Source organism: Sprattus sprattus (genome assembly GCF_963457725.1).
Source record: "Sprattus sprattus genome assembly, chromosome: 15".
NCBI lineage: Eukaryota > Metazoa > Chordata > Actinopteri > Clupeiformes > Clupeidae > Sprattus > Sprattus sprattus.
Window position 1 is genome coordinate 7,400,074 of NC_137913.1, and position 26,818 is coordinate 7,426,891.

At 45.5% G+C, this 26,818-nt stretch overlaps 4 protein-coding genes across 4 annotated transcripts; 1 reads left to right on the forward strand and 3 right to left on the reverse strand.

Annotated features, from left to right (window-relative positions):
* Window positions 1–248: 248 nt before the first annotated feature.
* LOC308376244 (neurofilament medium polypeptide-like) lies at window positions 249–3,712 on the reverse strand (the record flags this gene model as incomplete). Its single annotated transcript, XM_080852539.1, has 4 exons — window positions 249–512; window positions 1,737–1,974; window positions 2,064–2,188; window positions 2,684–3,712. The coding sequence occupies 4 exons, from the start codon at window positions 3,710–3,712 to the stop codon at window positions 249–251; spliced, it is 1,656 nt and encodes a 551-aa protein (XP_080708665.1).
* Window positions 3,713–4,804: 1,092 nt separating this feature from the next.
* Window positions 4,805–7,469, forward strand: LOC308376245 (neurofilament light polypeptide-like; the record flags this gene model as incomplete). The annotated part of the gene is made up of 3 exons (XM_080852540.1): window positions 4,805–5,824; window positions 6,305–6,429; window positions 7,076–7,469. The coding sequence occupies 3 exons, from the start codon at window positions 4,805–4,807 to the stop codon at window positions 7,467–7,469; spliced, it is 1,539 nt and encodes a 512-aa protein (XP_080708666.1).
* A 5,593-nt stretch (window positions 7,470–13,062) lies between these two features.
* On the reverse strand, window positions 13,063–17,660 carry LOC308376247 (neurofilament medium polypeptide-like; the record flags this gene model as incomplete). The annotated part of the gene is made up of 4 exons (XM_080852542.1): window positions 13,063–13,397; window positions 15,537–15,934; window positions 16,024–16,148; window positions 16,635–17,660. 4 exons carry the CDS (start codon window positions 17,658–17,660, stop codon window positions 13,063–13,065), a joined length of 1,884 nt encoding a protein of 627 aa, XP_080708668.1.
* A 6,070-nt stretch (window positions 17,661–23,730) lies between these two features.
* LOC308376248 (neurofilament light polypeptide-like) lies at window positions 23,731–26,818 on the reverse strand (the record flags this gene model as incomplete). Its single annotated transcript, XM_080852543.1, is given in 5 exon segments — window positions 23,731–23,769; window positions 24,175–24,460; window positions 24,915–24,946; window positions 24,950–25,039; window positions 25,799–26,818. Coding segments are annotated over 5 exon segments (1,467 nt in total).

Here is a 26,818-nt window from a genome sequence, read left to right on the forward strand (position 1 = left end):
TTTGTGTTGTTATGTTACATGGCTGAGAGAGCGCCCAGCACGAGGCGCCTGTAAGGCAGGTAGCTTTAGCAGCGCAGCAGAGCACAGCTGGAGGATCAGTGCTGGATCACAATGGACCAGTGGCCATCCGTGGACACTTTTGATGGAGTAGTACCTTTGGGACACGACTGTCGGTTTGTCAGCATTACAAGCAGCTGTGATCACTTGCTGTGCCTTGTCTTAGTAGTTTTGACTCCTAGTGTTACTTATTACTTCTCTTTCGCCTCTGTAGAGGCTGGGGCAGTAGGGGCTGGGGCAGATGTCTTGGCTGCTTTCTCGGGAGTGGGTTTTGCCTCTTTGACCTCCACGGCTGCCTTGCTCTTGGCAGGCTTGGGGGCGACCTTCTCTCCGTTGGTGATCGTCTCTTCGGTTTGGGTCAGAACCACCTCCTCCTTTGGGCTTCCAGGTGTCTGGGTGGGACTCTTCTGTTCTCCGTTGGAGATAGCGACCTCCTTCTCCTCCTCCTCCTGCTTCTGCTCAGTGTCTGCTGCCTTCTTTATCCCCTTTTTTCCATTTCCTGCCTCCTTCTCTGTCTCAACTTTCTTCTCCTCTTTCTCTGTATCACTCTTCTTCTCCTCTTTCTCTGTATCACTCTTCTTCTCCTCTCCCTCTGAATCACTCTTCTTCTCCTCTCCCTCTGAATCACTCTTCTTCTTGTCTTTCTCTGAATCACTCTTCTTCTCCTGTCCTTCTGAATCACTCTTTTTCTCCTCTCTCTCTATGTCACTCTTCTTCTTCTCTTTCTCTGTATCACTCTTCTTCTCTTTCTCTGTATCACTCTTCTTCTCCTCTCCCTCTGAATCACTCTTCTTCTCCTCTCCCTCTGAATCACTCTTCTTCTTGTCTTTCTCTGAATCACTCTTCTTCTCCTGTCCTTCTGAATCACTCTTTTTCTCCTCTCTCTCTATGTCACTCTTCTTCTTCTCTTTCTCTGTATCAATCTTCTTCTCCTCTTTCTCTGTATCACTCTTCTTCTCCTCTCCTTCTGTATCACTATTCTTCTCCTCTTTCTCTGTATCACTCTTCTTCTCCTCTTTCTCTGTATCACTCTTCTTTTCCTCTACCTTTAAATCACTCTTCTTCTCCTCTTTCTCTGTATCACTCTTCTTTTCCTCTACCTTTAAATCACTCTTCTTCTCCTCTTTCTCTGTATCACTCTTCTTTTCCTCTCCCTTTGAATCACTCTTCTTCTCCTCTTTCTCTGTATCAATCTTCTTCTCCTTTTTATCTGAATCACTCTTCTTCTCCTCTCCTTCCGAATCACTCTTCTTCTCCTCTCCCTCTAAATCACTCTTCTTCTCCTCTCCCTCTGAATCACTCTTCTTCTTGTCTTTCTCTGTATCACTCTTCTTCTCCTCTCCCTCTAAATCACTCTTCTTCTCCTCTCCCTCTGAATCACTCTTCTTCTTGTCTTTCTCTGTATCACTCTTCTTCTCCTCTCCCTTTGAATCACTCTTCTTCTCCTCTTTCTCTATATCACTCTTCTTCTCCTCTCCCTCTAAATCACTCTTTTTATCTTTCTCTCCTGACTCTTGTTCTTTATCATCCTGCTCCTCATCTTTAGATCCTTTGCTGGTTTCTTCCTCTTCCTCAGCATCTGCCTTCTCTTCCGCCTCATCTCCTTCCTCTTCCTCTACCCCCTCTTCTTCCTCCTCATCACCCTCCTCTTCCTCTCCTGTAGGGGGTGTAGCACTCACTGTAGGCTGCATGGAGGCAGCCACCTCTTCTTCCACAGCCTCTTCCTCATCCCCCTCCTCTTCCTCACCCCCCTCTGCCTGAAGCTCCTCCGCTACGGCAGCCAGGTCCTCGTTCAGGTCTGCCTGTTTGTCCTCTTTCTTTGCTCTGGAGGTCATTGGCTGACGGTATGCAAAGGCGGGACTTGGGTACGAATCAGCAAATCCACTAAAGAAAGTCTCTTCACCCTCCAGAAGATTCCTGCACAGACACAAAAAGTGTGAGCATGGCTGTGTGCACGTGTGGCACGTGCTACATGAAATATTATATTATTCTGCAGACTGACTCACCTGTAGGCAGCGATCTCAGCATCCAGAGCCATCTTGACATTGAGCAGATCCTGGTATTCCCTGAGGTGGTGAGAAATCTCCCTCTTCATTCCCTTCAGCTCGCTGTCCAGCTGATGGATCATCTCCTGGGGAAGAAGGGAGAGGGAAGAAAGGGCTGAGTTAGAGGAGAGCAGGACAGGGTCAGGGTCTCATCACAAACACATCTCATTGGCTAGAGTCTCATCACAAACACATCTCATTGGCTAAGACCTGAGTAGAGGCACTAGCAATGAGCCTCTTTGCATGTTCGTTGTTTGCTACAATCTCACACTTAGCCACCAAATTCAATTATTAGTTATAAGGACTGTAAAATATATTGAGATACTTCTTACTAATGAAGTTTATGCTGTTTTAATGTTCTAAACTAACTGTCTGTGAAATGCTATGTACAAAACAAAACGTGAAGGAAAGTTGTAATCTTCTTTGGCACCTAATGATTCATTTACATGCATGTTTCTTAATTTGTCCATTTTAATACTTACATGCAGTATGCATTTTTGCATTGAGCTCGCATGCAACTGGACCGTAATTATATATTTCCCATGACGAATTTACTATATTTATCACTCAACGAAACTAACCTGGTAGCTGCCTAGGTCGTTGTTATGCTGGTCATCAGTGTCATTCAGCTGTCTGTCAAGGGACTCCTTCGTGCCACGGAGAGCCTCCAGTTCAACATTCTTCACCTGCAGCTGCCTGCGATAATCTGCGATCTCATCCCGAACAGATTTGACCGCGTCCTTGTTCTGATCTGCCGCATCCGAAAGTTTGGCATAGCGGCACTGGAACACCTCTTCCGCTTGCTGCAAGTTCTGTGAGGAGAGACCGTCCAGTTGCGCGCGGATTTCCCGGAGCGCGGAGGTGATGTCCGTTTTACTGAACTCCCTCATATCCACAGGCACCTGCGCCTCCTGGAGCTGAGCAAGGAGTTCGCATACCTCATCTTCGTGGTAACTGCGCAGGAAGTCTGCTTCATCCAAGAGAGACTGAACTTTTTTCTCCAGGTCCGATTTAATCAAAACAGAGTCGTCTTTTTCCTTCTTCAGTTCCCGGATTGCAATCTCTGTTTTTTCTCTAAAGCGTGCTTCATCCTCATAGCGATTTTTCAGACGGTGAATATCTTCTTCGATGTTATCTGCATCAACAATGATCTGAGCTTTCTCTCTGTGCAGCTGCTCTAGCGTGGAACGGAGTTCGCTCAGCTCTTCGTCGAATGCATCACTAAGTTTTGACTGCGTGAACTTCCTCTGCCGGAGTTCTTGGATTTCATTCTCCAGCAGTTTATTCTGCTCTTCCAGATAACGGACTTTATCGATATAACTGGCGAATCGGTCATTCAGCCCTTGAAGCTGTTCCTTCTCGTTGTTGCGCGCGTGGTCGGCATTGAGCGCGGATGAGAGCTCTAGGCTGCCTGGAGAGGCAAAGACTGCGGCGGAGGCGCTCGTGTATGCCCTGCTTGCTGGCAAGTTGGTGGTTCTTTTGAAGGACATGGACGTGGAGCTGGGGGCTCTCTGAGACCAGGAGTGCGACCTGAGGCTGGCAGATGGGGAGGCGCGGATGCCCCGTGTGTCGAGCGCTCTTCTGCGAGATGTAGCCCCGATGACATCCATTGTGTATCTCCCGGTGTGCGTGCTCTCGGTGTGCCGGTGTGTCCTGAACTGATGGCAAGTGAGATTGTGGAGATGTGGTGGAGTGCTGCTCCGCTGTATTTATAGGCCTGCCGCTGCGTCCCTCCATAAATCAATAGAGTGCAGGGGAGGGGCTCTTTTCAGGATGGAGAGCTGATGAAGACAATCCCAGATGGCTGTTTGTGAGTGTCATGACAACACACTTTTTTGTACTATATTTTCCACAGACAATGTAGCATGGAGCCTATTTTGAGGCATGTAGCTGAATTTCATATTTACTGTAATTCATTTTATATTACATATTTGATAGCATATTTTATGTGGTATCATACATTTTTCTTTTCTTTTCAATGCAACACTAAACTGTGTGGAAAATAGAGGATACAGCAACACATAATATATGCATTTTGCAAAGCTTCAAGTCGTCTGTGTTTTTGAGTGTATTGTACATTGAGTGATAAAGTAGTTAAATGGAGGAGCGCATATGCTATAGTTATGGCAGCATGAGTCCCTTTTGGGTGAAGTATGAAGTGTTTTGGTGGTTGTAGTGCATTTTGCACCAAGGGTTAACTGATTTGCTGAGGTGTCTATCTGTAAAGCCCACTGTGTGAAGAGTTTTGAAAAAATGCTGGACAGGGCATTAATCATGGTTTCTTACAACTTAAAATACTTCACTGGACTCAATGACCTCCTGCAGTTTCTGCTTCTTCCTCTTTATTGCCTCTCTCACTCCTTCATTTCTCTTTCTCCTCCCTCTCTCGCCACACTTTCTCTCTCTATCTCTCTCTCTCCTCCCTCCCTGCTCGTACACTGTTGCAGTGAATACCCCAGTGAATGGGATGCTGCTGACGGTCAGAGTGGGTGAAAAAAAAACCTGCCTGTCACTGTCACGTCCCAGTCACGTCCTGACTGCAGGTATAAAAGCCCCGATGCTGCACCCCCAGAGCCACAGACGCTCTCAGCAGCCGTCTGCGTTCATCTCTCCCTGCTCTCCTCTCAGTCTCACTGTCCTGTTCTCCTGTTCTCTCTCTCTCTCTCTCTCATCCTCTCTTGTGTCTCACCCGTCTGATCGCGATGGCTTCTCTCAGCTACGATCCCTTCTTCCCCGCCAGCCACCGCCGGCGAGTGGTGGCACGCAGCGGTGGGGGGGCTGGAGGCTACGGGGGCTCGTCTCGCTCCCGCTCCGTCTTCAGCTCCTACTCCTCTCCCATGTCCCGCGCCGCTCCTCACTACTCCCTGTCTCCCATGGCGACCGACTTGGAGATGAGCAAGGCGGCGCAGGTGAGCTCGGAGATGAAGGCGGTGCGCACGGCGGAGAAGGCGCAGCTGCAGGACCTGAACGACCGCTTCGCTGGCTTCATCGAGTGTGTGCACCATCTTGAGCAGCAGAACCGCGCGCTGGAGTCCGAGCTGCAGGTTCTACGTCAGTGCCACGGGGAACCATCCGGCCTGCACTCCATCTACGAGCAGGAGGTGCGGCAGCTGCGCGCAGCAGTGGAGGAGGCGTGCGGGGAACGGCAGGCCGCGCAGGAGCACAGGCATCAGCTGGGAGAGGCGCTGCGTGCCCTGCAGGGCCGCTACGAAGAGGAGGTGCTGGCACGCGAGGACTCGGATGGCCGGCTGGCGGAGGCGCGTAAGGGGGCGGACGAGACAGCCCTGGGCCAGGCCGAGGAGGACAAGCGTCTGGACACCCTCCTGGACGAGCTGGCCTTCCTCAAGCGGCTCCATGAGGGGGAGATCACTGAGCTGCAGGCCCAGCTGCACTACAGCGCGCAGGTCTCCGTGGAGATGAATGTGGTGAAACCGGACCTGTCGGCAGCACTGCGGGACATCCGGGCCCAGTACGAGCGCCTGACTAAGCAGAACATCCAGTCTGCCGAAGAGTGGTACCGCACCAAGGTTGGCACCATGGCCGACACCACGGCTCGGCACTCGGACGACATCCGCCTGGCCCGAGACGAGGCGGGCGAGTTCAGGCGCCTGCTGAAAGCCCGAGACCTGGAGATCCAGGCCTGCCAGAGCCTCAACCAGGCGCTGGAGAGACAGCTGCAGGAGGTGGAGGACAAGCAGAGCGACGAGATCGCCAGCATGCAGGTAGGAACCGCTACACACACATGCACACACATGCATAATAACCTCACCAGACATGTAAACAAGCAGGTAGAACCACTACACACACATGCATAATAACCTCAGCAGACATGTAAACATGCAGTTAGAAACCACTACACACACATACATAATAACCTCAGCACACATGTAAACATGCAGGTAGAACCACTTTAGACTGACAGTGTTGAGACCACTGCAGACAGTGGTCTCAACATGTGTGTGTATATGTGTGTGTGTGTGTGTGTAGATATGTGTGAGTGTGTCTATAAGTGTGTGTGTGCATATGTGTGTGTGTGTGTGTGTGTGGTGTGTGTGGTGTGTGATATGGGGGGTAAACTGCTGGTCCTTAAAGAGAGCCACTAGTTTTGCGTGTGAAGCTTACTGCTCCTAATCTCTCCTTTCTCAATACTGTCATGTCTCCTTCTCCATCTCTGTTCATCCCCCTCTCCTCTGTCTCCCCAGGACTTGATTGGCCAACTAGAGGACGAGCTGAGGACCATAAAGAACGAGATGGCGCACTACTTGAAAGAATACCAGGACCTGCTGAATGTCAAGATGGCTCTTGAAATTGAGATCGCCGCCTACAGGTCAGTGGTCTCCAACCAACAAAGTCAGTCATGGCCCAGTGCCTCTGATAGGGAGATAGATATTCTTACAGTGCAGGACAAATGCAAGGTCCCTCATGAGTCTTTTAAACAACCAGTGAAACCCCAGAATCTGCAGATTCTTCCATGTGAATGTTCTAGAAGTCTTTTAAACAACCAGTCAAAATCCAGAAGCTCTGTAGATTCTTCCATGTGAATGTTCTACAAGTCTTTTAAACAACCAGTCAAATCCCAGAAACTCTGCAGATTCTTCCATGTGAATGTTCTAGAAGTCTTTTAAACAACCAGTCAAATCCCAGAAGCTCTACAGATTCTTCCATGTAAATGTTCTAGAAGTCTTTTAAACAACCAGTAAAAACCCAGAAACTCTGCAGATTCTTCCATGTGAATGTTCTAGAAGTCTTTTAAACAATCAGTCAAAATCCAGAAACTCTGTAGATTCTTCCATGTGAATGTTCTAGAAGTCTTTTAAACAACCAGTAAAAACCCAGAAACTCTGCAGATAATTCCATGTGAATGTTCTAGAAGTCTTTTAAACAACCAGTGAAAACCCAGAAACTCTGTAGATTCTTCCATGTGAATGTTCTAGAAGTCTGCTGTCTCTGAGTGTTCTCTGTGTGGCCTACAGGAAGCTGCTGGAGGGGGAAGAGACGCGTTTCAACGTGGGCGGAGTCGGGGGCATGTCCAGCGTCTTCTCACACACCATCTCCTCCACCCCGTCCTTTGGGCGCCCCGTCTTCTCTGTGCAGTCCAGCCTGACCTCTGGCGCCCCCTATCTGCTGGGAACGCGCCTCCTCAGCTCCTCCTCCTTCAGCGATGACATGTTGACCTCCTGCACGGCCCAAAAGGCAAGGGCCAGCCCTGCAAAGAAGGAAGAGGAAGAGGAGGAGAAGGGAGAGGATCAAGAGGAGGAGAAGGTAGAGGAGGAGGGAGAGAAGGAAGGAGAGGAAGGAGAAGGTGATGAAGAAGAGAAACAGGAGGGAGAAGTGGAAGAAGAGAAGGAGGAAGGAGAGAGTGAGTGAAAAAAAACAACCATACACACCACACACACTATACACACTATACACACACCACACACACTATACACATCACACACACCATAAGCACACCACACACACTATACACACACCATTCACACTACACACCACACACACCATACGCACTATACACACCACACACACACTATACACACCACACACACACACACCACACACACTATACACACACCACACACACACACACCACACACACTATACACACACCACACACACTATACACACCACACGCAACCTACACAGAACTGTGAGCGGGATGCTGACACATCACACTCCATCACTGCCCCACAGGTGACCTCATGTTGTGTTTCCATAATATTTATTTAATTACAATTGTGTGAACTAACAAACACCATCATGTTAAGTCTGATGTAATGATACTGGACAAGTAATGAGCTGGAATTACTTTGTGTGTCTTTTCCCAGCAGATGAACCAGAAGCAGGCGAAGAAGAAGAGGAGGTAGAGGGAGAAGAGGAGGGAGGAGAGAAGAAGGGAGGAGATGAGGAGGGAGGAGAGGAGAAAGGTGAAGCGGAGGGAGGAGAGGAGGGGGAGAGCAAAGAGGAGAAGAAGAAGACTGACTCCAAACCAAAGGAAAAGTAGAAAGAATGTCCAACTCCAAATGTGGTATGACCAACATGGTCGTAAGCAAGACCCCATCCAGGAGCAGTCCTGAGAGCGCATGGGCACAAGGCTGGCGCAGTGTGTGTTTTATTTGTGTAAGCCACGAGTGTGTGACTGGGACTGTTTTTATTTCTGTAAGCAAAGAGTGTATTTTTATTTGTGTAAAGAAGCTAAGCGATCCCCTAACAATGCCGTTAGCTTAAGAGTCTGGAGCCCAAACCTGCCTGTAACCTTGACACAAGTGTGCTTATGACCCTGATGATCCAGATGCCTTAGACGCTCCACAGAGGAACACAATGGTGGACAAATAAACTCTTAATCTGCTGAACCTCACTTTGCTCTGAGTGTCATTTTGAAATGAAGCCTGAATCCTGTGCTTTCACCAGCACACTGGCATCACAGCAGCTAAATGTGACAGGGCCTCAGTTTAGAGTCTGCTTTGCCTCTGGTCCCCTGCAGAAGAACACAGGGCTCTCAGAAGAGACAGAGAGGAGATCAAACACGCTCTCAGCACCGAAGGAAACTAGCACAGACTCTCAGCACAGACAGAAACGGGCACTCACTTTAGAGAACACAGAAACTCACTTTAAAGAATAAAGACACTCACTTTAAAGAATATGGATATTCACTTCAAAGTATACGGATATTCACTTTAAAGAAAACATACATATTCACTTTAAAGAATACGGATGTTCACTTTAAAGAATACGGATGTAGAGAACACAGATACTCGCTTCAAAGAACAGATATTCACTTCAAAATAATATGAATATTCACTGTAAATAATAGGGATATTCACTTCAATTCAAGAATACATATATTAACAGATATTCGGATATATACAGATACAGTATGTACTTATATTACATCTATAACACTTTTTTAAGGATTGTGTGTTAGCCATTGACATTCAACTAATATAGGTGTGTATTAGAGCCCAAAACGGTCTGTGTTAAGCCTGATTAATAAGTTATTACACATGTATTCACCAACAATGAAACTTGCTTGATAATAATGAGTACACTTCAAATATTTACTTTCTCTGTACTAAGACTGATATAAAAATACCCACTATGACTACAGGTCATAAAGACGCATTCACTCTTCATAACAGTACATATCTGTAGTTATTTGCAGCTCATTAAACATCACTATTTCAAATAAATAATTGTGTTTTGTCTTCTTCTTTGATGTGCAGACAGACAATCAGACAGACAGACAGTCAACTCGCTTAAACTTGTTGAAGATGAAAGACCACCCAGGTCATCATGGCCTTCAGCTTCTTTCGTTTCATTCAAAGATGCTGAAACTAACGATCAAGAATGACTATTTCAGATCTACATGCATTAGGATTTGTGTTTTGATTATCTTAAATGAAGAGTGGTATTTGAACTGCATTTTTCAGATTCTCCACATTATGTTTCTTTAATTTGCGTTTCGGCTGTGTAAGACAATTACAACATGACATGTTGTTTTTAATTTCAGAGACAAGATATTTAGCTTTCTAGCTAGCTAGTTAATTGCTATCTCTAATTGTCTCATTAATAAACGCTTTGCTATGTAAGACAATGCTAGCTAAGATAGATAATGTAAACATTGCAATAGACTGACCTAATCAGTCAGTTATGATGTTACATAACTGATATACATATACACTATGTGATTTACACGTACATTCATAGATAATTTCATGTTCTCAACATTTTGACTCATTAGGACATGCCGTGTAAGTAAGAACATCCACAGTGGTTCAGTATTTGCATATAAGTCTGGATGCACTTTATAGAAATAGAATAGAATAGAAAAGCCTATATTGTCATTGCATTCACATACAACGAAATTTTGATTATATACAGGTTATTGTATACAGGTACATATATTATGTACAAATTATACACGTATAGGTGAGTAACTAGATATGTTTTTTCCGGACTGAAGAGACTTTTATACATCATGCATTGCATTGGTCAATTGACTAAAGGGTGCTTTACAGTATATACTGTACTATAGTACTATAGTACTATACAGGAAGCCAAATGACTTGAGGTTAATGTCATGTGTTTTTTAAAGAGTGGAGTAAAATGCCTCTCTGTGTAGTTCACAGGAAGGTTGATGTCATGTGTTTTAAAGAATGGAGTTAACGGCCTCTGTGTGTTTCTGGGTTTCTCTGTGTCTCCATCTGGCCCAGATATGCTGCTGGATGGCTGTATATTTATATTTATATGTATTCATTTAGCAGACGCTTTTATCCAAAGCGACTTACAAGGATGTATACACATTTTACATTTACACTGATGGCACACTGCTCATCAAGAGCAATTAGGGGTTCAGTGTCTTGTTCAAGGACACTTCGACAGGGAATCGAACGAGCAACCTTCTGATTACTAAACAACTTCTCTACCTCCTGTACCACTGTCGCGGCTAATCTCCTCGACAGTGACTAAGATTGCACGGCATCTGCCTAACATCTGCATAACGTCTGCGTTACGTCTGCATAACGTCTGCATAACGTCTGTGTAATGTCTGCAAGGCTGCAATGAGAAGAAAAAGGAGAGGGGGTGACCAGAGACTTGGGAAAAGATAGTAATTGATAGCTCCATGTCACAATGATGTAGAAACACTATCTACTATCAGCTGATATTGCCTTGAACAATTGAACAATTTGCTAAAATGTTGTCTTGCTTAAAATTAACATGACCTTGATTTTGTTTGTGTAAATATTGACCACGTGTGTTTATTGTTATGAATCTTTAACGCAGTTTTAAGTTGCAAAATGGTTGAACTTTTGTTCATGTCACCAACAAGACCACCTTGTGGTGTCACAACACAGAGATCTGTCAGAGACTGATAAAGACTTAAGGCTCTTAAAGACTGTCTCTTTGGATGGGTGTGGAAGGAATATGTCTTGTAAACAGTATTTTTAAATAAAGATCATAATAATCATACATACTTGATTTTATCTGTTTTACATTGTCATTAGAACACTACCAGCCTTTACTTTAGAACAGGAAACATGTTTTGAAGGAATCATTGGATATTTACTGTTTATTAAGGATGAATGTGTGAGTTATGGTTGGCCATTTTAATGATGTCTTTCTTATTTTTAGCAAAGTAAGCCTCGATTTTATTTTAGAACAGGGAGCCCGTGCTGGATCAGTAATGATACATCATTGAGGTTTTACTGCTTTTGAAGTGTGCTCATTGTCATCAAGTTGTCATGTGAAGTTTGCCAGTAGGAATTCTTATTCTACAACAGTTTTACCACTATAAGTAGCATATTTAGACAGTATCATTAACAGGCAATACACTTTCTATTTTGATTGTGACTATATATCAGTGAGTTTAGATTGAGACCAACTAGGTTGTTATTAAGGATATGCCAGGAATAAATTACCTATTCAATAAGAATAAGAACTTGGTGAATACAGGTGATTAATCATGCTTACCGCAGGCCTTATTGGGCACTGATACAGACATAAAGTAGCTGCACGTTAATTGCTAACAAACAATCCTTAAAATACAGCACTGTAAACCCACACAGTTCTACTAACTCATTAACATTATGTATTCAGTACTCAAAACCTGGTATTTAGTTGACCCAACTTAAAATGTATTAGTTTTCTGAGCAAGTGAAGACGTTTTAATTGTATTGGAATGTATTTGTTTGAGTAAACATTGCCTGATAACTCAAATTTGTTTACTATCTGACGTCATCAACGTCGTTGAGAACACCATTGCAAAGTCTCTTTTGATGAGAGACGGAAACAGCAGACTTAAGGTAGAGAAGTCGTTTAGTAATCCAGAGGTTGGAAGGTTGCTAGTTCGATTCCCCACTCCTCCTTACCAAGTGTATAAGTGTGAACCCCTAAACTGCTCCTGATCTATAATGCAAAATTCCTTGTAAATCGCTTTGGATAAAAGCCTCTGCTAAATCACAGATGTAAATGTAAATTCAATGGCAACACTGGCAATGCGGTCGATGACATTTCTCTGTACAGTAAGAGCTTGCGCAAGAAGTTGGAACGTAAGGAAGATACCCTTTCAAAAACATGTAAGGGCGTAATAATTAGTTTGTGAAATACCCAGAGAAACACAAATATCCGATAAGGCAAAATCCTGTACGATTTTGGAATAATATGAGTTCAGAGAAATTATGAAAATCATAACAAAATAAATCAGTATAGCCAATGTGTAATTTTTAAGTTAAATTTTATTATGTAATCAGTTACATCAAAAGTTTTAAGTACTCTGAACTTGTTCAGGTTTACAGTGAGTGTTACCCATCTATAGATACACCAGTGAATGAATAACAGCCACACGTGGATGTACATGTCATGCCTGGACAGGCCCCACACAGAGACCTTTTGGAAAGGAGTCCACACCCAAAGGGAGAAGAGAGCTCACACGATGCAGGGAGGTTTGTATTGCTTTTATTGAGGCAATGGTTTTGACATATTGCTTTGGAGTTGTAAACAGCAGTATTTGTGTTGTTATGTTACATGGCTGAGAGAGCGCCCAGCACGAGGCGCCTGTAAGGCAGGTAGCTTTAGCAGCGCAGCAGAGCACAGCTGGAGGATCAGTGCAGGATCACAATGGACCAGTGGCCATCCGTGGACACAATTGATGGAATAGCACCTTTGGGACATGACTGTCAGTTTGAGCCTTCCAGATTCATCTTTAGCTCTCTCTTTCTATACACATCTTAACCTAACCCTCTCTAAAGGTTGACCTTTCTCATGCCAGCATAGCACCAACTCAGTATTCACTCTCATCCAAAAGTCTTCTGTCTGACAGTGTTCATGCATATCTGTTCTCATGTAGATCCTATCCCTGACATATGCCCAAACATCTCTCCTCCTTAACCATCCTCAGCATTATAGGCAGCTGTAATCACTTGCTGTAGCTTGTCTTACTAGTTTTGACTCGTAGTTTTACTTATTACTTATCTTTCACCTCTTTAGAGGCTGGGGCAGTAGAGCCTGGGGCAGATATCTTGGCTTCTTTCTTGATGGTGGGTTTAACCTCTTTGACCTCAACGGCTGCCTTGCTCTTGGCAGGCTTGGGGGCGACCTTCTCTCCGTTGGTGATTGTTTCTACGGTTTGGGTCAGAACCACCTCCTCCTTTGGGCTTCCAGCTGTCTGGGTGGGACTCTTCTGTTCTCCGTTGGTGATAGCTGCCTCCTCCTTTTCCTCCTCCTTCTCCTTCTCCTCCTGCTTCTGCTCAGCATCTGCTGCCTCCTTTATCCCCTTCTTTCCATTCCCTGCCTCTTTCTCTGGCTCACCTTTCTTCTCCTCTTTCTCTGTATCACTCTTCTTCTCCTCTCCTTCTGAATCACTCTTCTTCTCCTCTCCCTCTGACTCACTCTTCTTCTCCTCTTTCTCTGTATCACTCTTCTTCTCCTCTCCTTCTGAATCACTCTTCTTCTCCTCTCCCTTTGACTCACTCTTCTTCTCCTCTTTCTCTGTATCACTCTTCTTCTCCTCTTTCTCTACATCACTCTTCTTCTCCTCTCCTTCTGAATCACTCTTCTTCTCCTCTCCCTTTGACTCACTCTTCTTCTCCTCTTTCTCTGTATCACTCTTCTTCTCCTCTTTCTCTACATCACTCTTCTTCTCCTCTCCCTTTGAATCACTCTTCTTCTCCTCTTTCTCTGTATCACTCTTTTTCTCCTCTCCTTCTGAATCACTCTTCTTCTCCTCTCCCTTTGAATCACTCTTCTTCTCCTCTTTCTCTGAATCACTCTTCTTCTCTTTCTCTGTATCACTCTTCTTCTCCTCTTTCTCTACATCACTCTTCTTCTCCTCTCCCTTTGAATCACTCTTCTTCTCCTCTTTCTCTGTATCAATCTTTTTCTCCTCTCCTTCTGAATCACTCTTCTTCTCCTCTCCCTTTGAATCACTCTTCTTCTCTTTCTCTACATCACTCTTCTTCTCCTCTTTCTCTATATCACTCTTTTTCTTCTCTCCCTTTGAATCACTCTTCTTCTCCTCTCCCTTTGAATCACTCTTCTTCTCTTTCTCTACATCACTCTTCTTCTTCTCTTTCTCTGAATCACTCTTCTTCTCCTCTCCCTTTGAATCACTCTTCTTCTCCTCTTTCTCTGAATCACTCTTCTTCTCTTTCTCTGTATCACTCTTCTTCTCCTCTTTCTCTACATCACTCTTCTTCTCCTCTCCCTTTGAATCACTCTTCTTCTCCTCTTTCTCTGTATCAATCTTTTTCTCCTCTCCTTCTGAATCACTCTTCTTCTCCTCTCCCTTTGAATCACTCTTCTTCTCTTTCTCTACATCACTCTTCTTCTCCTCTTTCTCTATATCACTCTTTTTCTTCTCTCCCTTTGAATCACTCTTCTTCTCCTCTCCCTTTGAATCACTCTTCTTCTCTTTCTCTACATCACTCTTCTTCTTCTCTTTCTTTGAATCACTCTTCTTCTCCTCTTTCTCTGTATCACTCTTCTTCTCCTCTTTCTCTACATCACTCTTCTTTGCCTCTCCTGAAACACTCTTTTTCTCATCTTTCTCTGTATCACTCTTCTTCTCCTCTTTCTCTATATCACTCTTCTTTGCCTCTCCTGAAACACTCTTTTTCTCATCTTTCTCTGTATCACTCTTTTTCTCCTCTCCTTCTGAATCACTCTTCTTCTCCTCTCCCTTTGAATCACTCTTCTTCTCCTCTTTCTCTGAATCACTCTTCTTCTCTTTCTCTGTATCACTCTTCTTCTCCTCTTTCTCTACATCACTCTTCTTCTCCTCTCCCTTTGAATCACTCTTCTTCTCCTCTTTCTCTGTATCAATCTTTTTCTCCTCTCCTTCTGAATCACTCTTCTTCTCCTCTCCCTTTGAATCACTCTTCTTCTCTTTCTCTACATCACTCTTCTTCTCCTCTTTCTCTATATCACTCTTTTTCTTCTCTCCCTTTGAATCACTCTTCTTCTCCTCTCCCTTTGAATCACTCTTCTTCTCTTTCTCTACATCACTCTTCTTCTTCTCTTTCTCTGAATCACTCTTCTTCTCTTTCTTTGAATCACTCTTCTTCTCCTCTTTCTCTGTATCACTCTTCTTCTCCTCTTTCTCTACATCACTCTTCTTTGCCTCTCCTGAAACACTCTTTTTCTCATCTTTCTCTGTATCACTCTTCTTCTCCTCTTTCTCTATATCACTCTTCTTTGCCTCTCCTGAAACACTCTTTTTCTCATCTTTCTCTGTATCACTCTTTTTCTCTTCTCCTTCTGAATCACTTTTTTTCTCTTTTTCTTCTAAATCTTGTTCTTTATCATCCTGCTCCTCATCTTTAGATCCTTTGCTGGTTCCTTCCTCTTCCTCATCATCTGCTTCCTCTTCCTCTGCCCCCTCTTCTTCCTGCTTCTCCTCTCCCTCCTGTTGTTCAGTGTCAGTCTTTTGGGCTTTGGAACTGCTCAGTTCTGTTTCCTCAATCTCTGACTCTTCCTCCTCTGCCTCCTCCTTATCCCCCTCTACTTCTTCCTCCTCCTCTTCCTCTTCCTCTCCTCCTTCTGCCTCCTTTTCATCACCCTCCTCTTCCTCTCCTGTAGGGGGTGTAGCACTCACTTTAGGCTGCTTGGAGGCAGCCACCTTTTCTTCCACAGCCTCCTGCTCTTTCTCATCCCCCTCCTCTTCCTCACCCCCCTCTGCCTGAAGCTCCTCCGCTACGGCAGCCAGGTCCTCGTTCAGGTCTGCCTGTTTGTCCTGTTTCTTTGCTTTGGAGGTCATTGGCTGACGGTATGGGAAGGCAGGACTTGGGTATGAATCAGCAAATCCCCTAAAGCGAGTTTCTTCCCCTTCCAGAATATTCCTGCACAGACACAAGAAGTGTGAGCATGGCTGTGTGCACGTGTGGCACGCGCTACATGGAATATCATATTATTCTGCAGACTGACTCACCTGTAGGCAGCGATCTCAGCATCCAGAGCCATTTTGACATTGAGCAGATCCTGGTATTCCCTGAGGTGGTGAGACATCTCCCTCTTCATTCCCTTCAGCTCGCTGTCCAGCTGATGGATCATCTCCTGGGGGAGAAGGGAGAGGGAAGAAAGGGCTGAGTTAGAGGAGAGCAGGACAGGGTCAGAGTCTCATCACAAACACATCTCATTGGCTAGAGTCTCATCACAAACACATCTCATTGGCTAAGACCTGAGTACAGGCACTAGCAATGAGCCTCTTTGGATGTTTGTTATTTGCTGAAATCTCATACTTAGCCACCAAATTCAGACCTATTAGTTATAAGGTAAAAATATATTAGATACTTCTGTAAAATATATTGAGATACTTCTTACTAAACTAACTGTGTGTGAAATACTACAAGACAAAAACTGAAGGAAAGTTGTAATCTTCTTTGGCACCTAATGATTCATTTACATGCATGTTTGTTAATTGTTCCATTTTAATACTAATATGCAGTATGCATTTTTGCATTGAGCTCGCATGCAACAGGACCGTATTAATATATATTTACCATGACACATTTACAATATTTATCACTCAACGAAACTAACCTGGTAGCTGCCTAGGTCGTTGTCATGCTGGACATCAGTGTCATTCAGCTGTCTGTCCAGGGACTCCTTCGTGCCACGGAGAGCCTCCAGTTCGACATTCTTCACCTGCAGCTGCCGGCGATAATCTGCGATCTCATCCCGAACCGATTTGACCGCGTCCTTGTTCTGATCCGCCGCATCCGAAAGTTTAGCATAGCGGCACTGGAACACTTCTTCAGCTTGATGCAGGTTCTGTGAGGAGAAGCCGTCCAGTTGCGCGCGGATTTCCCGGAGCGCGGAGGTGATGTCCGTTTTACTGAACTCCCTCATATCCACAGGTACCTGCGCCTCCTGGAGCTGAGCAAGGAGTTCGCTGACCTCATCTTCGTGGTAACTGCGCAGGAAGTCTGCTTCATCCAAGAGAGACTGAACTTTTTTCTCCAGTTCCGATTTAATCAGAACAGAGTCGTCTTTTTCCTTCTTCAGTTCCCGGATTGCAATCTCTGTTTTTTCTCTAAAGCGTGATTCATCCTCATAGCGATTTTCCAGACGGTGAATATCTTCTTGGATGTTATCTGCATCAACAATCATCTGAGCTTTCTCTCTGTGCAGCTGCTCTAGCGTGGAACGGAGTTCGCTCAGCTCTTGGTCGAATGCATCACTAAGTTCTGACTGCGTGAACTTTCTCTGCCGGAGTTCTTGAATTTCATTCTCCAGCAGTTTATTCTGCTCTTCCAGATAACGGACTTTATCAATATAACTGGCGAATCGGTCATTTAGCCCTTGAAGCTGTTCCTTCTCGTTGTTGCGCGCGTGGTCGACATTGAGCGCGGATGAGAGCTCTAGGCTGCCTGGCGAGGCAAAGACTGCTGCGGACGCGCTCGTGTATGCCCTGCTTGCTGGCACGTTGGTTCTTTTGTAGGACATGGACGTGGAGCTGGGGGCTCTCGGAGACCAGGAGTGCGACCTGAGGCTGGCAGATGGGGAGGCGCGGATGCCCCGTGTCTCGAGCGCCCTTCTGCGGGATGAAGACCCGATGACATCCATTGTGCAGCTCCCGGTGTGCGTGCTCTCGGTGTGCCGATGTGTCCTGAACAGAGGGCAAGTGGATGGATTCGGTGAGATTGTGGAGATGTGGTGGACTGCTGCTCCGCTGTATTTATAGGCCTGCCGCTGAGTCCCTCCATAAATCAATAGAGTGCAGGGGAGGGGCTCTTTTCAGGATGGAGAGCTGATGAAGACAAGATGTTGCATTAAGTTGCATTAAGAAACTTTAGTGAATGAATAAAGTGAGGAATGTAGCACTGGCCATGAAAAGCTTTGGAAAAATGGTGGATCAAAATGGATAGCATATTTGGACATACATACATCAATGACATATAAACACAATAAATCTAATCTGTTTTACTGTCTGAGCAATACATCTCATTTCTATAAGTCTCAGTGACTCTCAGGGTGTTTAAGCATGGCTGTGAATTTAAGTTACACCTTACGACAGGGTGTTATTTTACACATATTTATTTTATGTGTTTGAAATGAATTATGTTTGTATGTTTTGTAAATGTAATCATTTTGTTGAATGTGTGTTTTTGCAGCGGGTGTGATTGAAGAGGCAGTATAGAGCACTGTCAGTGTCTGTGTGCCTGTGTTTCATTAATGGCAAAGACACCAAAAGAAAAGCCTGACAGTGGAGGATCTGCTGGATGAGCTGGGGCTAGGGGCAGGGCTGGAGGGGAGCATGAGGGAGTGGCCGATGGAGCCGATGTTTCCCGTCCGACACGACAAGAGAGGAGCGAGTCACCTGCTCCAGCACTGCGCCATAAGGGAGGGCTGGGGAGGTCAGCTTAGGGTCAGGGTTAGTGTCTGGGTTAGGGTCAGGGTTAGTGTCTGGGTTAGGGTCAGGGTTAGGGTCAGGGTTAGGGTCTGTGTTAGGGATGGACGCGCCAACAGAGCCACGACCACGGGCGCAGCGACCACGGGCGAAGTGACCACGGAGCGTAGGCTAACGATTGGGTCTGGGTTTGCTACAGTTCCATGAGGTGAATGACTCTCTGCAGAGGAAACTCCCTGAACTCTGTTGCCATGGAAACTGCAAACTCATGTGTTTGTGAGTGTGTGTGTGTGTGTGTTGCTTGGTGTCAGGGAGTATTTGATGGGGAGACAGACAGCCAATACAGGGGGCATCAGAGCTGCTGAGTCAGACCCACAGGGAGACACACACACACACACACACACACAATACGTTTTGGCCACACAAGGCCCTTAAAAGCTATTAATAGGTAAACTCTTTGCCCTCCATCTAGATGTGATGCACATTTTCATAAAGTGATCCTATGGCGAGTCAGATTGAAGAGAGTGACCTCTCCATTGCTTGCTACAAATGTGTGTGAATTGGCAGCTCTGGTGTGTGTGTGTGTGTGTGTGTGTGTGTGTGTGTGTGTGTGTGTGTGTGGGTTGGCAGCGTCTGTGTGTGGGGGTGTGGCAGGCTAAGGTTTGAGTATTCTAATTTAACTTAGCATAGGTACCTTGTTCTAAGGTCAAGGTATACTTTCCCTCTAAGACTGATATAAAAATACCCACTATGACTACAGGTCATAGGCAATAAAGACACATTCACCCTTCAGAACAGTAAATATCTCTAGTTATTTGCAGCTCATTAAACATCACTATTTCAAATAAATAGTGCAGTTTTGTCTACTGCTTTGATGTGCAGACAGACAGTCAATGATCAAGAATGACTCTTTCAGATCCACACGCGTTAGGATTTGTGTTTTGATTATCTAAAATGAAGTGAATTGTTAATTCTTATCTGTATTTCTCTCATTAATAAATGCTTTGCCATGTAAGGCAATGCTAGCTAAGGTAGATAATTTAAACATTGCAATAGACTGACCTTATCAGTCAGTTATGGTGTTACATAAGTGATATACATATATACTATGTAATTTACATATACATTCATACATAATAACATGTTCTCCACATTTGTACTCATTAGGACATGCCATGTAAGTAAGAGCATCTTTAAGAGCACAGTGGTTCAATATTTGCATAGAAGTCTGGATATAGAAAAAGAATAGAATAGAAAAGCCTTTATTATCATTGTATTCGCACACAACAAAATTTGGATTACATACAGGTTTTTATATACAGGTACATATATTATGTACAAATTATATTCAGGTCAGTGATTAGGCAAGGGCGTAGGTTTGCATATGGTCCATAGGGACTAGTCACAACCAAAGTTTGGGAAAGACACAATTGTCCCCACCAATATTTTGTTAATTTGAAAAGCCTGTTAGAAAAAATAATTTTGCATTATATATTTGCAAACTCAATCGTCTATATCAGTGGTTCTCAAGGTGGGCAGCGCGCCCCCCCCCCCTGGGGGAGCACAGACACTCTCCCGGGAGGTCGCGATGTCACAAACAAAAAAAAAACATAGCCGACATATCACTGGTTAGTGGAAGCTCCCTCTGTGGCCAAACGCCAAGGGCTGGACTGACACAAACAAATCAAATACACAGTGAGTGTGTATAAAAGTAACCGTAGGCATGATAAGCGCTCACCCGCACTGAATTTAAGAATGTTAAATAGCAGGGGTAATTTGGCTAGATTGTGTTTAAGGGCACAATTTGTGAAAAATCGTTGGTGATTGCGATCATGTGAATTCTACAGACATCCTTGGATTTAAATAATTATAATAATAAAAAACTATGAGAATATTTGTACCATTGACAATTACGTTTCACATTTATAGTTATGATTCTACGTGGCATCGTGATGTGTTAAAATAAATAAAAGCACTACACGAACACTGCAAATGTAAGTAAATAAATAAATAAGCATTCAACCCTATGGCGTGGATAGAATGGACACATCTACATTCTGCAGCAGTACTTCCACTTCCACGTCCACTTAGACTGGTGAAGTTAGGTCTGCGTTTACTCGACCCGTGCTAGCTTTCCGCTTTGACATGGTTTTGATCAGTCTGAAGTTGCTTTTGGGTGACTCTGGAGTCTGTGGATTGTGCACACATCTCTTCAGTTGCATGCCCTTATAGGGCTCAGATACACATACGCGTCTTTTTTCAGGCAGAAACGCTTCAGTAACGCCTTGGCAAAGTGCGGCGGCCAAAACAGAAATAGTGCGCTTCCCTGCCTTGCGCTGGAAAGTTGAGAATAGTTCAACTTCAAAGACGCAACGCGTGGTGGAGAAGGGGCGCACGCTTTAAACGCGCCGTACCATAGGAATCAATGCATTTGCTCGCGTCCCGTTTTTACAAAAACGCGTATGTGTATCTGAGCCCTTAAGGGGCTGACGGGTCGTTTCTGTATGAAAATTCAGGTGCTCGTGAACACGTGTTAAATTTAAGAGTCAGTGCACAGCTACTGACACTGGCGGTTTAGAACACATTTCCAGGCGTTCATTAATCAGGGGCCCCATCTCCCAGTTGTAGAGCTGTATGCCAGTAACACTTCAGAACCAGGGGCCTGTCTACCAGTTATAGAGCTGTGTGCCAGTAACACTTTAGAACCAGGGCCCCATCTCCCAGTCGTAGACCTGCGTGCCAGTAACAGCCTGGGTGAGAGTAACTTTATTTACCACCTATAAACTTTCAGTATATTGGGAGGCTATAAACTTTCTATTTTGATTGTTACTATATATCCGTACGTTAAGACGGTTGTGCCAGGAATAAATTAACTATTCAATAAGAATAAGAAATGGGTGAATACATGTGTAATAACTGATTAATCATGCTTAACACAGACCGTTTTGGGCACCAATACAGACCTATGTTAGTTGCATGTCAATGGCTAACACATGATCCTTAAAAAAAAGTGTTATAGATGTAATATGAGTACATACTGCATCTGTATCTGTGTATATTTGTGAATATACAGTACTGTGCAAAAGTTTTAGGCAGGTGTGAAAAAATGCTATGAACTAAGAATGCTTTGAAAAATGTAAACAATAAATGTTTATTTTTGATCCATTTACATGGTAAGACTGAGCACAGCAACAAGACACAACGTAGTTATACTGCATCAGCAGGGTCTCTCCCAGACAAAGATTTCAAAGCAGACAGGGGTTTCAAAATGTGCAGTTCAAGCTCTTTTGAAGAAGACGTAGAGGATCGTAGACGCATTGGTCAGCCAAGGAAACTTAATGCAGCTGATGAAAAACACATCAAGCTTATTTACCTTCGAAATCGGAAGATTTCAAGCAGTGGCATCAGCTCAGAACTGGCAGAAAACAGTGGTACCCAGGTACAGACATTTACTGTCCGGGGAAGTCTGGCCAGAAGTGGTCTTCATGGAAGAGTTGCAGCCAAAAAGCTCTACCCCGACAAGGAAACAAGGCCAAGTGACTGAACTAAGCACGAAAACATAGAAACTGGGGTGCAGAAACATGGCAGAAGGTGCTCTGGACTGATGAGTCAAAATTAGAAATATTTGGCTGTAGAAGAAGGCAGTTTGTTCGCCGAAGGGCTGGAGAGAGGTACAATAATGAGAGTCTGCAGGCAACAGTGAAGCATGGTAGAGGTTCCTTTCCAGTTTGGGGCTGCATTTCTGCAAGTGGAGTTGGAGATTTGGTCAGGATGAATGGTGTCTTCAATGCTGAGAAATACAGGCAGATACTAATCCATCATGCAATACAATCAGGGAGGCGTATGATTGGCACCAAATGTATTCTGCAGCAGGAACATAACCCCAAACATACAGCCAATGTCATTAACAACTATCTTCAGCTTAAAGAAGAACAGAAAGTCCTGCAAGTGATGGTATGACCCCCACAGAGCCCTGATCTCTACATCATCGAGTCTGTCTGGGTTTACATGAAGAGACAGAAGAATTTTAGGAAGCCTACATCCACAGAAGATCTGTGGTTAGTTCTCCAAGATGTTTGGAACAATTTACCAGCCGAGTTCCTTCAAAAACTGTGCGCAAGTGTATCTGGAAGAATTGATGCTATTTTGAAGGCAAAGGGTAGTCACACCAAATATTGATTTAATTTAGAATTTTCTTCTGTTCCTTCACTGCATTTTGTTAATTTTTGAAGAATTGATGAAAATAAACTGTTAACACTTCCATTTTTGAAAGCATTCTTAGTTTACAGCATTTTTTTCACACCTGCCTAAAACTTTTGCACAGTACTGTATGTATTCCTTAAAAGTATCTGTGTTCTGTTGGTGCTGAGAGCGTGTTTGATCTCCTCTCTGTCTCTTCTGAGAGCCCTGTGTTCTTCTGCAGGGGACCAGAGGCAAAGCAGCCTCTAAACTGAGGCCCTGTCACATTTAGCTGCTGTGATGCCAGTGTGCTGTGCTGTGTGACACGCTTCAGCTACTGTGATGCCAGTGTGCTGTGCTGTGTGTCGCGGTTCAGCTGTTGTGATGCCAGTGTTCTGGTGAAAGCACAAGATTCAGGGTTTTTTGCATTTTAAAATGAAACTCAGAGCAAAGTGGGGTTCAGTAGATTAAGAGTTTATTTGTCCACCATTGTGTTCCTCTGTGGAGCGTCTAAGGCATCTGGATCATCAGGGTCATAAGCACACTTGTGTCAAGGTTACAGGCAGGTTTGGGCTTGATCGCTTAGCTTCTTTACACAAATAAAAATACACTCTTTGCTTACAGAAATAAAAACAGTCCCAGTTACACACTTGTGGCTTACACAAATAAAACACACACTGCGTCAGCCTTGTGCCCATGCGCTCTCAGGACTGCTCCTGGATGGGGTCTTGCTTACGGCCATGTTGGTCATACCACATTTGGAGTTGGAGCTGTGTGTGTGTCTGTGTGTCTGTGTGTGTGTGTGTGTGTGTGTGTGTGTGTGTGTGTGTGTGTGTGTGTGTGTGTGTGTGTGTGTGTGTGTGTATGTGGTGTGTATATTGTGTGTGTATGCTGTGTGTATGTGTGTCTTCATGTCACACAAACACACGGATTGATCTCTGAGTGTGTGTCACTTAGCACCTGGGGTCTGGATACATTCTCTCTAATTTTCCTTTGGTTTGGAGTCAGTCTTCTTCTCCTCCTCCTCTTTGATCTTTCCATCCCCTCCTTTCTCCTCTCCTCCCTCCTTCTCTCCTCCCTCATCTTCACGTTCCTCCTCTTCTCCCTTTACCTCCTCTTCCTCTTCGCCTGCTTCCGCATCCTCTGCTGGGAAAAGACACACAAATAAATGTCACCTCATTACTTGTGACTATCAGACTTAACATGATGGTGTTTGTTAGTTCACACAATAGCAATGAAATCAATATTATGGAAACACAGCATGAGGTCACCTGTGTGGCAGTGATGGAGTCTGATGTGTCAGCATCCCGCTCACATTTCTGTGTATGGTGCATGTGGTGTGTTTAGTGTGTGTGGTTTGTATGGTGTGTATAATGTATATGGTGTGTGTATAGTGTGTGGTCTGTACAGTATGTTGTTTTTTCACTCACTCTCTCCTTCCTCCTTCTCTTCTTCCACTTCTCCCTCCTTTTTCTCTTCTTCATCACCTTCTCCTTCCTCTCCCTCCTTCTCTTCCTTCTTCTCTCCCTCCTTCTCTCCTTCCTTCTCTCCTCCCTCCTCTTTCTCCTCTCCCTTCTCCTCCTCTTCCTCTTCCTTCTTTGCTGGGCTGGCCCTTGCCTTTTGGGCCGTGCAGGAGGTCAACATGTCATCGCTGAAGGAGGAGGAGCTGAGGAGGCGCGTTCCCAGCAGATAGGGGGCGCCAGAGGTCAAGCTGGACTGCACAGAGAAGACGGGGCGCCCAACGGACGGGGTGGAGGAGAAGGTGTGTGAGAAGACGCTGGACATGCCCCCGACTCCGCCCACGTTGAAACGCGTCTCCTCCCCCTCCAGCAGCTTCCTGTAGGCCACGCAGAGAACACTCAGAGACAGCAGACTTCTAGAACATTCACACGGAAGAATCTGCAGAGCTTCTGGGATTTCACTGGTTGTTTAAAAGACCTCTAGAACATTCACATGGAAGAATCTACAGAGTTTCTGGGTTTTTACTGGTTGTTTAAAAGACTTCTAGAACATTCACATGGAAGAATCTACAGAGTTTCTGGGTTTTTACTGGTTGTTTAAAAGACTTCTAGAACATTCACAGGGAAGAATCGACAGAGTTTCTGGATTTTGACTGGTTGTTTAAAAGACTTCTAGAACATTCACATGGAAGAATCTGCAGATTCTTGGGTTTCACTGGTTGTTTAAAAGACTCATGAGGGACCTTGCATTTGTCCTACACTGTAAGAGTATCTATCTCCCTATCAGAGTCACTGGGACATGACTGACTTTGTTGGTTGGAGACCACTGACCTGTAGGCGGTGATCTCAATTTCCAGAGCCATCTAGACATTCAGGAGGTCCTGGTATTCTTTCAGGTAGCGCGCCATCTCGTTCTTTATGGTCCTCAGCTCGTGCTCTAGTTGGCCAATCAAGTCCTGGTGGGGAGACAGAGGAGAGGGGGATGAACAGAGGTGAAGGAAAAGGAGACATGGCTGTATTGAGAAAAAAGAGATAAGGAGCAGTAAGCTTAACATACAAATCTAGTTGCTCTCTTTCAGGACAAGCTGTTACCCCCCATATCACACACCATCGCACATGCCTGAGGTTATTATGCATGTGTGTGTACTGGTTCCTAACTGCATGTTTACATATCTGGTGAGGTTATTATGCATGTGTGTGTAGCGGTTCCTAACTGCATGTTTACATATCTGGTGAGGTTATTATGCATGTGTGTGTAGCGGTTCCTAACTGCATGTTTACATATCTGGTGAGGTTATTATGCATGTGTGTGTAGTGGTTCCTCCCTGCATGTTTACATGTCTGCTGAGGTTATTATGCCTGTGTGTGTACTGGTTCCTAACTGCATGTTTACATGTCTGCTGAGGTTATTATGCCTGTGTGTGTACTGGTTCCTAACTGCATGTTTACATGTCCGCTGAGGTTATTATGCATGTGTGTGTAGCGGTCCTAACTGCATGTTTACATGTCTGCTGAGGTTATTATGCATGTGTGTGTAGCGGTTCCTACCTGCATGTTTACATGTGTGCTGAGGTTATTATGTATGTGTGTGTAGTGGTTTCTAACTGCATGTTTACATGTCTGCTGAGGTTATTATGCATGTGTGTGTAGCGGTTCCTAACTGCATGTTTACATGTCTGGTGAGGTTATTATGCATGTGTGTGTAGCGGTCCTACCTGCATGCTGGCGATCTCGTCGCTCTGCTTGTCCTCCACCTCCTGCAGCTGTCTCTCCAGCGCCTGGTTGAGGCTCTGGCAGGCCTGGATCTCCAGGTCTCGGGCTTTCAGCAGGCGCCTGAACTCGCCCGCCTCGTCTCGGGCCAGGCGGATGTCGTCCGAGTGCCGAGCCGTGGTGTCGGCCATGGTGCCGACCTTGGTGCGGTACCACTCTTCGGCAGACTGGATGTTCTGCTTAGTCAGGCGCTCGTACTGGGCTCGGATGTCCCGCAGTGCTGCCGACAGGTCCGGTTTCACCACATTCATCTCCACGGAGACCTGCGCGCTGTAGTGCAGCTGGGCCTGCAGCTCAGTGATCTCCCCCTCATGGAGCCGCTTGAGGAAGGCCAGCTCGTCCAGCAGCGTGTCCAGACGCTTCTCCTCCTCGGCCCGGCCCAGGGCTGTCTCGTCCGCCCCCTTACGCGCCTCCGCCAGCCGGCCATCCGAGTCCTCGCGTGCCAGCACCTCCTCTTCGTAGCGGCCCTGCAGTGCACGCAGCGCCTCTCCCAGCTGATGCCTGCGCTCCTGCGCGGCCTGCCGTTCCCCGCACGCCTCCTCCACTGCTGCGCGCAGCTGCCGCACCTCCTGCTCGTAGATGGAGCGCAGGCCGGATGGTTCCCCGTGGCACTGACGGAGAACCTGCAGCTCGGACTCCAGCGCGCGGTTCTGCTGCTCTAGATGGTGCACACGCTCGATGAAGCCAGCGAAGCGGTCGTTCAGGTCCTGCAGCTGCGCCTTCTCCGCCGTGCGCACCGCCTTCATCTCCGAGCTCACCTGCGCCACCTTGCTCATCTCCAAGTCGGTCGCCATGGGAGCCAGGGAGTAGTGCGGAGCGGCGCGGGACATGGGAGAGGAGTAGGAGGTGAAGACGGAGCGGGAGCGAGACGAGCCCCCGTAGCCTCCAGCCCCCCCACCGCTGCGCGCCACCACTCTCCGACGGTGGCTGGCGGGGAAGAAGGGATCGTAGCCGAGAGAAGCCAT